At 40.9% G+C, this 12,702-nt stretch overlaps 2 protein-coding genes across 2 annotated transcripts; one reads left to right on the top strand and one right to left on the bottom strand.

Moving 5' to 3' along the window:
• Window positions 1-759: 759 nt before the first annotated feature.
• LOC121942874 (E3 ubiquitin-protein ligase TRIM39-like) lies at window positions 760-3,289 on the bottom strand. The gene is made up of 6 exons (XM_042486166.1): window positions 2,699-3,289; window positions 2,483-2,578; window positions 1,761-1,994; window positions 1,660-1,682; window positions 1,444-1,577; window positions 760-1,358 (listed from the first exon to the last, which is right to left on the bottom strand). Exons 1-6 carry the CDS (start codon window positions 3,287-3,289, stop codon window positions 760-762), a joined length of 1,677 nt encoding a protein of 558 aa, XP_042342100.1.
• A 1,212-nt stretch (window positions 3,290-4,501) lies between these two features.
• On the top strand, window positions 4,502-12,051 carry LOC121942952 (delta-1-pyrroline-5-carboxylate synthase-like). Its single transcript, XM_042486269.1, has 17 exons — window positions 4,502-4,611; window positions 5,159-5,276; window positions 5,359-5,501; window positions 5,651-5,800; window positions 5,917-6,021; window positions 6,119-6,277; window positions 6,689-6,779; window positions 8,049-8,173; window positions 8,274-8,418; window positions 8,510-8,583; window positions 9,032-9,131; window positions 9,557-9,777; window positions 9,903-10,040; window positions 10,138-10,333; window positions 10,572-10,693; window positions 10,900-11,182; window positions 11,299-12,051. Exons 2-17 carry the CDS (start codon window positions 5,180-5,182, stop codon window positions 11,478-11,480), a joined length of 2,331 nt encoding a protein of 776 aa, XP_042342203.1. The 5' UTR covers window positions 4,502-4,611; window positions 5,159-5,179; the 3' UTR covers window positions 11,481-12,051.
• Window positions 12,052-12,702: the final 651 nt, after the last annotated feature.

Here is a 12,702-nt window from a genome sequence, read left to right as displayed (position 1 = left end):
CCGAGCGAACAGATTAGTCTTCAGCATAAACAATCGTTGAGGATGCACACGATACTACTCAATGAAATATTTACCATACATGACACTGAATGGGTAATATAGATACGACTATGGATCATAGACTAGAGCAGTGGTTCTCAACTGGTGGGTTGCAGTCCAAAAGTGGGTCACGGGTCTATTCTGAATGGCCCCTAAATGATTTTTAAACGTGTGAAGTTTGTATAAAAAAACACTTTATTTTAAAGTACAGTGAATTTCTGGCATAGAGCTTTTATTTTTAAGTGTATTTCTGTTTATTCTTGATATATGTTTTATTTTGTCTTTTAAGTCGATGTGTTGTTTACATTTCGTAAAAAAAAAATAAAATAGAATATGTGATCATTTAGAATATATGGACATTGAACTAATTGACTAAGGAGAAATCTGGACCCTGTGACTGGACCAGTTGGCAACCACTGGACTAGACTAAAAAACTTTAAATATCTCTTCTTAACTATTTCTTACATCACAGCTCTCTAGGATCACAAGACGCACACAACAATACAGTATATTAACCCTTGATTTCTCTTCCAGCGCTCCTGGTAATGAGAAATATATGTTAATATAGAGGTAGGTGAATTCTTAGATCATAATGTTAGTGTCATCTGGGACAGACTGAGGCAGAAAAACTGGTGACGCTCATGTAAGTTTGAAAGCTACACATCTTTTACAGCATGAAAAACTTTGTTCGCAACAGTCATTTAAGGTTGTCTTTTAATTTCACTTTTTAACCTCGTCTTCGTTTACATGCCAGTCCCAGGGGTCCTTAATCCAAAACAAAGTAAGTGGCTGCTTGTTGAGTCCGTTCACATCAATGCATGGGTTAAACATGGGATAGAGAGGCTCCGTGCACTGCATGCAGAAAGAGTGCAGCAGAGTGGTAGTGTCAGCATCGTAGAATGACAGCTCCCCCTTCTGGAGATTTGCCAGTATGCCCAGTTTCTTGACTCTCTTTCCCACTGACAGCTGCTTCTCCTGGGTATCATGACATGCCAAGTACTGTCCATCTCCATGGTAGATGCACCAGGATGTGTTGTTCACACTCACACTGGAGGAAGTCTGACTTGGACTGTCTTTTTTATCAGCTGACCCAGTAGTCACACCCATTAGCCAGTATGGTTTCTCCTGGACGATGACCTCCCAGTAGTGCCGGCCGCTAGTAAAACTCTCCTGAGCCAGAACACTGTACTGGGAGTCATATGGCCGAGGACTCGGAGCGTCACTGACAGGCTCCCTTCTCCAGTACACCTGTTTCTTGTCCTGGGATATTTCCAGTTTCGGATGCGCTGACTTGGAATCCAGAGCTGGACAACTTAGATCTGCAAATATAAAATCCACATTCAGTACACAACTGAGATAGAGGGGGTTGATTTTAGATAGCAAAATGTTGGATTCTTTACTAACTTGACCACATTCGGGGAAAGTGTTGGGAGAGAGCCACTGAGAGGTCATCCACCAGCCGCTCTACTGTTCTCAGCTTCTCAAGGTCACACAGATCTTTGTTTACTTCTTGGATTGGTGCTAAATCCAAAGGGTCGCTACAATAAAAACTGAACACCGTTAGAAGACAAAAGTCTTACCAAGAGAAGGCAGAAACACATAGAGTGATGATATACTCACCAAAGATTCAGTGCTGTGATTTGCTGTTGAGAATGAACAGGTCAAATACAAGACTTTCACATGATTACAAAAACACACTGTCGTAATATTCGGCAACCTACCTGTAGGAATTGCAGCTCATTTGTTTCTTGGAGAAGTGATTTGCTGGAGGCTCTGAGACTGTCGATCTGTTTGATCTGAGTCTCCATGATGCCCCTCTGGGCCTCCAGCCACTCTGTCATGTATGACTCCTCTGCGTCTATAATTTGCATCATCAGACGCTCGTCACCATCCAGCACGACACGGATCCTGCTGTACTTGTCTGAGATTTTTTCACGGAAATCTGCAGCAGACTTCTAGGAAATTAATTAAAACAACATTATAAGCGAGGATACTATGAAGGAGAGATGCTTGCATAATCAATTCACATTTTTTACGAAAAAAAAGAATGAATATTCACTATCTTGAATAATATATACTTCATCATATGTTTGCCAAAATAAATTACATGGGTATGTTTTTTTTTTTTTTTTAAAGTAAACACAGAGTATAATACTAGTTACTGAGAGTACATTTGTGGAAATAATACTTGTACTGTTAATACTACTAATTACATGGTCTCAAATTGAAATATGTAAGTGTGCTAACATATTGCAAGCATTATAAAAGAAAATGGTTTGTAATTATGATTTTTTCTTTCTGTTTTACCATTACCATTTGGTAATGGCACATTGATTTTTGTTTTTATAGCCCCAAGTACATAAAAAAAGCAAAGGCTTTTTTCCATTGCTTTTTACTAACTAAGTTCACAGGCTTGAAAAGATTTATTTCAAATTGACTGTACCACTGTTTGTGTATACAACGTCTCCAAGTCCTTGATGGCATGTTCTGCTTCACTTCTCCTCTTCAGCAGTTGATTCATGGTGGTCTCTAACATGCTCTAAAGACAGAAATACAACAGGCCTATAGAACATAAATACCATGACAGAGAAATATAGCAATAATCATGACATTTGCAAGGAAACTAAAACGCATTAGCCGACGACAAAACACTATTCACCTTGAAGTCTTTGCAGGCGTCATGGAGTTGAGACGCCCTGTGGTTCTTGTGCGTGCCAACCAGGACACAGAGACAACACACAGGGACCCTGTCCTCCATACAGAAGAGCTTGAGCTCATCACGGTGCTCCCTGCACTTCAGAGACAGCGGATCCCCCGTCACCTCCACAAGTGTGTGCTCCCTCAGAGCAGACCTCTGCTGGTGCAGCAGGGCGTGAGCCTGGCACAGAGACGCATCACAGGTCAGACACGTCCTTATTGCCACTGATGATGTCTCTATGCAGTGGTCACAGAGGACAGTGGAAGATGATTCCCTGCTTGGTGTTGCTGTCTGTAGCTCTGCTGTTGACGGCCTGTTAGTGGTGAAGTCCTTTACTTTCGCCTGAAGGCTGGTGTTTACCTCCAGAGTGAGGTCAGACTGGAGGAAAATCTGACACTCAGGACAGAAGAAAGGACCCACATCAGACCCATCTGTTTCCCAGACAGCCTGGATACAGGTGAGACAGAAGTCATGTCTGCATGGCAGCGTCACAGGATCCGTGAAGAAGTCCTGGCACACGGGACACTTTAAAGTTTCCTCAACAGTCCCCATAGCTCTGCTGCGTGAGGCTGTGATGGCAGCTCACTGTGCACTGTGCTCCTGGCCTTCCTGCTCATGAATGTTTCACAGGCCTCTCCTGGCAGGCTGCACACGCCACTCATGTGCCTCAGTGTCAGATTACTGAAGATGAGATGAAATCTTCCACTAGCTGATTTAACGCCATTGACTCTCAGGGGACCACACACAACTGAATCGCACATTTCCAAAAAAATGGATTAAGTAAACGAAGTCATCAATTATTTGTACATTGTTCAAAAATCGATCTAATCTGAATTTAAGGTCAATTCAAGTTCTTTTTTTATGAGCTTTTAATCCTATCTCACTGTCTTCCTCTTTAAATGAATTATTTGTAGTTAACCTTGAATTAAGATTATATTGCACAAATCGTGCTTACAGTAATATTCAGTGATGCCTAAAGTAGGTCTATAGTTATGCAGATCAAACCTCTGCTCAACAATTTGTTATTAACATGTTCCCATTTTTATAATGAATTATATGTTATTAAATTGTATTCAGTTTATTTGACTGAAATAATTTTTAGGAGTGTTGATTATTTTTAACACTGGTTGTGTTTAAGATAAAAAGGACTATACCTTATTTATTAAAGTAGGAGGTTGACTGGGAGTTGAATTTATTTATTTTTTAATTTTTTTTTGTAAAGAAAACATATATTTACAATTGCAGGTTTTGGGGTTCTGAGAATATTTAAAATAAATTAGATTTACAACTATTTAAAGTTGAATGTCCCCTCTCTAAGCCAAATAAAAACAATACGGGCCTAAAAAGGGCCTAAAAAGTTATCTAAAATGCCTCCCTCGTTCTGCACCACTCTCATAAATAACGAACAGTTCCTAACTGCATCAATATTTTCACTACAAAACATGTACGTAACTCACGTAAAACAATTCAGATGTCTTGTACGACAAGGTGTCTGCACTCATTTGTTATAATTTCGTTTGCTGTTGCGATTAATTTGATCTCTTAAAGTAGACAAATATGAGCTGTCAGCGTTGTATATTTTTACCCTCCTTCACCGTGCTTGTACTTCCCATAGCTACGTAAGCATCTACCCATCAAAGGCACCATCTCTGCGTACGTAAGGACTAATTTGCGTAAATCCCTTTCTTACTACGTTAACATATCCGGAAATCCTGCGTACACGTCGTTCGTGCATAACTCAATTACGGCACTTCCCAACCAACGTGGGCTGTGGATGTGGCAACAAAGCGGCGCCGGTCCGGTTGACTACGTGTCTCCTTCGGTCCACACACAAGTGTTGTTGTGTTTGGTTTTCCAGACTTTCACATTGTCAGGTAAGGAGTCATTTTGCACAACATTTAGTGGGTCCATGTTGTCTAAATAGCCGCTAAGCTAGGCAGTGAGGTAGCTCATAATAGCTAAAGCTAGCTAACCTTAGCTAGCCTCAGGGTTGACAGCAGTGACACTAGGCACTCAGCTGCAATATGTTAGCCTTATTGACTAACTTTCAGGCTTAAATGGCTTCACATATGGTAGAGTTTATTTGCATGAACAGCACCTATACCCTGGATTTTCCTTTAACTGTTACCCGTTAGCTAATATGTGTAAGATAACAAGTCCAAACATCATCTTCAGTGGGTCAGTGTGTCAAGTTCAAGCACCAACCTGCTGATAACTTCATGGCACATCATTCAAAGCTTTTCAGTAAAACTGAAACAATTTACAAATAGATAATACTCATTTTTATATATAATATTTTCTTTATATATTCATTGTTGTGTATATTGCCAAGTACACAGTCTGTCTTATCATATCCAAAAGCTGCTTATCTCAGATGAAATGATGTTAGAGTAACCTGACACTGGTTTCTGTTTATCACAGCTCTCCTGAAGTAAAAGTGCAATGTTTGCCAGGCTGGCCTTGTGCTCTCATCTGCCATCCAGAATCTGGCAGTCAAATGTCTGTCCAGTGTCCATCAGAGCGTATTCCAAGGCCAATTGTAAGTAAATCTTGATTTGTATACTGTAATGTGCTCTTTGGTGTGTGCTGATGTGTAATAAAAATTTTTTTTTCCTCTGCAGTCCCACGTCCCCATGGGAAGTCATTTGCTCACCGCAGTGAGTTGAAGCAGGCCAAACGTATTGTGGTGAAGCTGGGGAGTGCTGTGGTGACACGTGATGAGTGCGGTCTGGCACTGGGTCGACTGGCTTCAATAGTAGAGCAGGTAATAACGTATTAATATTGTTGACACAGACAAGAGAGGAGCTTTAATACGTGGGCTCAAGGAAGACTTATGAAACAAACTGGACTTAGGGAGTGATCTTGGTCGAGAAGGAAGAACTTGAATGTTACAGCCTTTGTGTTTCCTGTCAGGTGGCCATGCTCCAGAATCAAGGCAGAGAGATGATGATTGTCACCAGTGGCGCTGTGGCATTTGGGAAGCAGAGACTGAGACATGAGATCCTGCTGTCTCAGAGCGTCAGACAAGCCCTGCATTCTGGACAGAATCAACTCAAAGAAATGGTGAGTAATTGTTTTTAACACTGTGAATTTTAAGTCGACTCATTGAGAAATGCTTAAATATTACATATGCATTGTGTTTATAGACTTTTAACTTAAGTAAAATCTCTGTTTTGCAGTCAGTCCCAGTTTTGGAGGCAAGGGCATGTGCAGCTGCTGGACAGAGTGGTCTGATGGCATTGTATGAAGCTATGTTCACACAGTACAGTACCTGCACTGCACAAGTATGTACTCCACAAGTACAAGCATTTTCTCATAGTTAACAGAGGTTTTTTTTTTTTAATGTCACAAACTTCTCCACATTTCTGTCCTATTCTGTAGATTCTGGTCACCAACCTTGATTTCCATGATGAGCAGAAACGTCGCAACCTGAACAGCACGCTTCATGAACTGCTGCGGATGAACATAGTTCCCATCATCAACACCAATGATGCTGTTGTTCCGCCCCCTGTTCCCAACAGTGACCTACAGGGGGTAAATGTGGGTACTGTGTGAAGGGCATGTTGGGAATGCTGAATGTGGCTCTGCATTGTGGTGGTGGAGTGCTTAAATCATGTGTAAATGAAAGACGTATGTTTCATTTCGTTTACATTTCCACCTTCACTAACATAGATTTACTTAAACACAATTTTATTTATTTTAAAGGCTGCTTTAAATGTTCTCTGCTAATTCAAAGTGTGGCGGTCTTGTTTTCTGCCATTTTGTTGTGCGCAGACCTGCTTGTGTTATCTTCTTTTGGAAAAAGGTGAACATGTGTTGTTTGTCCTTTCACTGAATGGGTTTGGGAGGCTTTTGTTGCATGGTAGCAACTGATAAGATGTTATTATACAGTATAATGTGAGATAAGGGAATTTTCCTTTTGGCTTAATGAAATTTTTTTTCGTATTCTAGGTAATAAGCATCAAAGATAATGACAGCTTGGCTGCACGGCTGGCTGTTGAAATGAAGGCGGACCTCCTTATTGCCCTGTCTGATGTTGAAGGTACAGAAATCACTGCTAATTGGGAGATTGGTGATGATTTACCTACATTTGTGCATTAACATTTGTATTCATTGTGTGTTATTAGATGTCAAAGGGCTGCAGCTAAGAATTGTTTTTTCTATCGCCAATAAATCATTTAATTTGCATTTCAAAAAACATCCCAAATACCCATCATAAGTAATCCAAAAACCCAAAGAAATCTCTGCAAATAGTTTATTTTATCTTATCAATCGTAACCTCCCCAAATATACTTAGTTTGCTGTGATGTGAAACAAAAAAAAACAACAACCTGTAAAAAAAACCAAAACAGTTGTATAGTGTCATCTGTGGCTCTGAAGGGAGCAGAGTTTAAGAAAGTAATATGTATTATAGTAGTAATATATGTTATAATCAGGGTTTCATTGGCTTGCCAGGGGCCTTAAATTGTTCACAGAAAACCTGTGTAACAAACTGGAAATGTGAGACTATATTTAGATATTTAGACTTGTTACATGCATTCATCACAAATGGACTGTGCCAAATACAAGTGTAAATGACCACCAAGATGCATGGGGATCTGATCACTCACATCACTTCCCAAATGCTCTTAGACACATCTGACCGCTTACCCCTTGTAGTGTAAATGCTAATGCATCATTATGCATCTCCGACTACATTATCAGAGCAGGACAAATGCTCGAGAACGCACCCATTATATGCTGAGTTGGACAAAATGTTGTGGGATCATCCATTATTTTGCATCATGGAATGAGACATGTTGAATTCTACTGACAGTGATACCTCCAGCTGTACTGACACTGGCATGCTGCAGAGCAGCTGGCAAAAGTGTGTACTTAATAACTGTGCAGGGCAGTAATGAAATCTGAACATAAGTGGTAATCTAGAGAAGCATTATAGGCACTGCTCGGAACATCAGTCTGTCTTTGCTGTCATGTTCAGATCACCAAAACACATGTTAATACCATGTCTAAACAGGCCCTAAAAGTCAGAATATTTAAGAATCAGCCCATCCAGGTTTGTGTTTTGTGAGTTCCTCAACTTTTGGGAAGTGTAATGCTTAATCGCTGGAGTACTTTAAACAGTGAATCAAAACCGTCATTAATCAACTTGCAATAATATTCTATCACTGCATTCCTTTTATTCATGAACATTTTATGTCAGCGAGTTATCTGCTAATGGAAACTTTGAATACGGTCTGTCAGTATCAGTGTGATCGATGTGTGTTCTGGTTCTGTGAAGGATTAAAAAGAAAAAAAATCTATTCCACAGGCCTATATGACAGTCCCCCAGGAACAGATGATGCCAAACTCATTGATATATTCTATCCTGGAGACCAGCAGTCAATCACGTACGGCACGAAGTCCAGAGTCGGCATTGGCGGCATGGAAGCCAAGGTCAGCATGACAGTCGATATTTTATCTCAAAGTGTAAACAGGACTGTGTAGTTTGAAGAATGAAAAAGTTGCATTATACTCAATCATGTTGTCTTGTCAGGTGAAAGCAGCCCTCTGGGCACTACAGGGTGGGACGTCGGTCGTCATCGCCAACGGCACACATCCTAAAGTCACAGGCCACGTCATCACGGACATTGTTGATGGGAAGAAAGTTGGCACCTTCTTCTCTGAAGTGAAACCTGCAGGTACAAGGTCAAACCGTCTGTACTGAATATCTCACCTGCTTGTTGTGTTTGTTGTTTTTGTATTTGATGTCTGTATTATTGACACCACCAGGTCCAACTGTGGAGCAGCAGACAGAGATGGCCCGACATGCAGGAAGGGCTTTGGCCTCCCTGAACCCTGAACAGGTGAGTTACTTGCTCCCTCAGTTGGTTAGGTTTTAAAATGTTTTTTGTATTTAAAGATTATTTTCTAATGGGGTCCACATTTGTTTTAGGTTTGATTACAGTAGAATCATACTAACACAATGGAATAAGATTTAATGCTATATATTTAGCACTGATATATCAAGATTTAAAACATTAGATAAAGTCCCCTAAATACAGCATATTGGCCTCGTTGTATCATTCCTAAATGAATTTAAATGACAAGATTACAACAGAGGGAGAGCATCTCTTAGGCAAATATAATAAATTAACAAACCGTATCAGCACTAAAACTAAAAGAGTGAATCATTCTCACAACAGTGTGCAGGGGCCAAACTCATTAGGCTCACATTGTACTGGCAGCAGCTTTAATTACTCTTGATTATGGTATTTTTTAATCAAGCTGTGGTGTGTGTGTGTTTGCTTTCAGAGAGAGGAGATCATCTGCTCTCTTGCTGAGCTGCTTACCGAAAAGAAAGATGAGATTCTAAGTGCCAACAAGAGAGACATGGAGTTAGCCGTATCATCAGGTACAGAGGCACAGAGAAGACACTGATCACTTCAATCCACAGCCACATGCAACGGATCACTCAGCTGTAGCACTTGTACTCAGGGAAACTGGTATATGAAGGAGGCTTGGATCATCTGGTTTTCAGTGTTGACTGACATTTGTCTAACTTGTGGTGTGCATCAGCCATGTTGTTAGTAAGAGGCTTACTAATACACGTTGCTGTAGTTGTAAATGTATGAGTTTTGTAGGTGTCATTGTGTACCCTGTGTTATAGGGCACATTAGCAGAGAAAAAGAGAGACCGTCTGGAGACTGGATAAGCAACATTCTCACTCCTGTTCTCCCATACCTTTTGTTGTAGAAAGTAAAATACATTGTCTCTACAGAGATCTATAGATTATTGCATTTTTTGGTGTTTTTATTCATTTATTCTTTGTCCTCATAGGTCGATTGTCTCAGCCTCTGATCGACCGCCTGAGTCTGTCAACTGCTAAGCTCAACAGCCTTGCTATCGGCCTCCGTCAGCTCGCCGTGTCCTCCAGGGATAGCGTGGGTCGGGTGCTGAGGAGAACCAGGGTGGCCAACAACCTCGAGCTGGAACAGATCACAGTCCCCATCGGTGTCCTGCTCGTCATCTTTGAGTCGCGTCCTGATTGTCTCCCACAGGTCAGTCAAAGCAAACACTCAGCCTGCAGCGTGTATTATCATTAGCTGTTTGCCTGGAAGACTTTTTACATCTTTGTCATTGGAAGTCAGACTCAGTTTTTCATGTATTTAATTTTGTGTTTTAGGTGTCGGCTCTGGCTATTGCCAGTGGAAATGCTTTGCTCCTGAAGGGGGGTAAAGAAGCTTCCAACACCAATAAAATTCTGCATCAACTCACCCAGGAGGCACTTTCCATTCATGGAGTGACAGATGCCATTCAGCTGGTAAAACAGAGAGCATTGTGAGATTGAAACACAGTGTGAATTTTGACATGTTTACTCAAGTGTTCTGTGACATTATAAACTTTACGTTGATGTGTAGGTGAGCACACGTGAAGATGTCGAGGATCTGTGCAGACTAGACAAGATGATTGACCTGATCATTCCAAGGGGCTCATCCCAGCTTGTGCGAAACATCCAGAGGGCAGCTAAGGGGATTCCTGTACTAGGCCACAGCGAGGGCGTCTGTCACGTCTACATAGACAGCGATGCCAGCATAGACAAAGCTATTGATGTTGGTATGTGCTCCCTATGTGTAGCTGTTGTTAACAGATGTTTCCATTTCTGCATTGGTGTGGTCACAGTGATTTAAAAGTTGTGGGGAAAAAAATCTTTTTCATGTTTTCTTTGAGTACACCTGGCAGTTGCAATTAATATTACTTTAAATGTTGCCCAAGAGTCGTGGTTATTATCTTGTTTGGGTAAAGCACAAACTGCTGAATGAATATACCTGTACTAACTCATGTTTCATTGCAGTCAGGGACTCCAAATGTGACTACCCTGCAGCCTGCAATGCCCTGGAGACACTCCTTATTCACAGAGATTTGCTGAGAACTCCTATTTTTGACCAGATCATTGATATGCTGAGAACAGAACATGTAAGAAAGATGCACCGGCACTCTTATTATTACACATAACAATACAAGATATGGTTACGTGTTTTTTTTTTTTAATTTTGATGATGGTTTGTGCTTCAGAAACATAAACAAATGGTGGGGGGAAAGATGGCACTTAATTGAGGTCAGTAAAGTACAATTATTTTTTTATTCTATTGTTAAAACAATGTGTCATTGTTTTCTCTCAGGTGAAGATCCATGCAGGCCCCCGGTTTGCATCCTATCTTACTTTCAGCCCATCCGAGGTGAAGTCATTGAGGACGGAGTACGGGGACCTGGAGTGCTGCATTGAGGTGGTAGACAGCATGCAGGACGCTGTGGACCACATTCACAAATACGGCAGCTCCCACACTGATGTCATTGTTACAGAAAATGAGGAGACGGCCGAACAGTTTCTGCAGCAGGTGGACAGCGCCTGCGTGTTCTGGAACTCCAGCTCTCGCTTTGCCGATGGCTACCGCTTTGGCCTTGGTGAGTACAGTATAACTTTACTTCTATATGCTGTCAAAGAAAAATATGAGAATACACGTCCTATTGTAAATGGATTTAACCTGCTGCGGTGTAATTTTGTTGTACTTATTTTTTAGGAGCTGAGGTTGGCATCAGTACGGCAAGAATACATGCCAGAGGTCCAGTCGGTTTGGAGGGGCTTCTTACAACCAAATGGGTCCTAAGAGGGGACGGGCACACTGTGGCTGACTTCTCGGAGCAAGGCAGTATGAAATACCTTCATGAAAACATCCCCGTCCCCCAGGGGAGCTTTAATTAGGTGTTCAACCAAAGAGCCACCAACAGGAGTCAAGGTACTTGATGTCTATCCAGAGTTTACGTAAAGGTTTGTGTCTGCCAGTAGAACTTCAACTTTTTTGGCTGCTGCTTCATCACCAGTATGAGTCTGCTGTTGGTGCAGAAAGCTTGCATACAGACCAGAGGCTACTTTAACTGGACAACCAAGTTCCTGGTTTTATAAATCTGTGCATCAACCTGTGGGATCAGTCCAATACCAATCTTCTGAGACAATTACTGGTTGTTACATGACTGGTGAGAGAAAAATATATTATGGTAAAAAGAATTAAAAAAACATTATGTATGTGTGACAGGTGAAACAAACAGTATAAACAGACAAAGCTCTTTCCTCTGTAAGGTCATTTTTATAGTAGCAGGAATAAAATCATTGGCCCAGCTGTGATTTTCTAACTTATTTTTCTACATACAAACTCTCCCTTGGCCTTTTTGTAATTTACTGTAAGTGTTGTTTGTGCAGGATCTTGGTCCAAATTTATTTTGCTGTCCTTTCTCTTTGCACAGATGGTTTAATAAATATGCTGTACAGTTCTTTACTCATGGTTTTGTGTTGTTTCTGTCACAAAGTGTTTAACATTTAGGGAGATTTAGTGGCAGCCAGGGGTGAGGATTGCAGATTGCACCAGCTGGAACGTCTCCCACAGATTCCTTCCGTGTTCATTGTTCAAGATGTTTTTGCCGAGAGCTGAATTACCCGCAGAGGTCTCCTCTCCAAAACTAACGGAGCTGGTTATTCAAGCACGCAAAAATACTTAATAAAGCAGTTGGACATTTCAATCCGCATGTCCGTTCAGGAGGTTTTTACCAGGAGCTGAATTATTCGCAGAGGTCGCTTCCTTTCCAAAACAACCTGATGATTTAAACCAGTAAAAATACTGATTAAAGCAATCACATATAAAATAATCTGTGTTTTTCTAGTGGTCTTGTCGGAGAGTAGCCTCTAATTTTGGTGGCCAACGTGAAAACATGAATGGCCCTATATAGAGCCAGTGTTTGATTTGTCCTTTGTGGGCTACTATAGAAACACGGTGGTACAACACAGCGATCTCTGTAGATGAGGACCTGCTCCCTATGAGGGTAAATACGACTTGTTCTAAGGTTAAAAAAAACACTACAATCTTAGTTTCAGTAGATTATACATAAAAAACATAAAGAAAACATACTTATATTATATTCCTTTTCTGTCA

The sequence above is a fragment of the Plectropomus leopardus genome, chromosome 5 (genome assembly GCF_008729295.1).
Source record: "Plectropomus leopardus isolate mb chromosome 5, YSFRI_Pleo_2.0, whole genome shotgun sequence".
NCBI lineage: Eukaryota > Metazoa > Chordata > Actinopteri > Perciformes > Serranidae > Plectropomus > Plectropomus leopardus.
The sequence above is the reverse complement of the archived record's forward strand: the minus strand, read 5'-3'. Positions and strand labels throughout refer to the sequence as shown.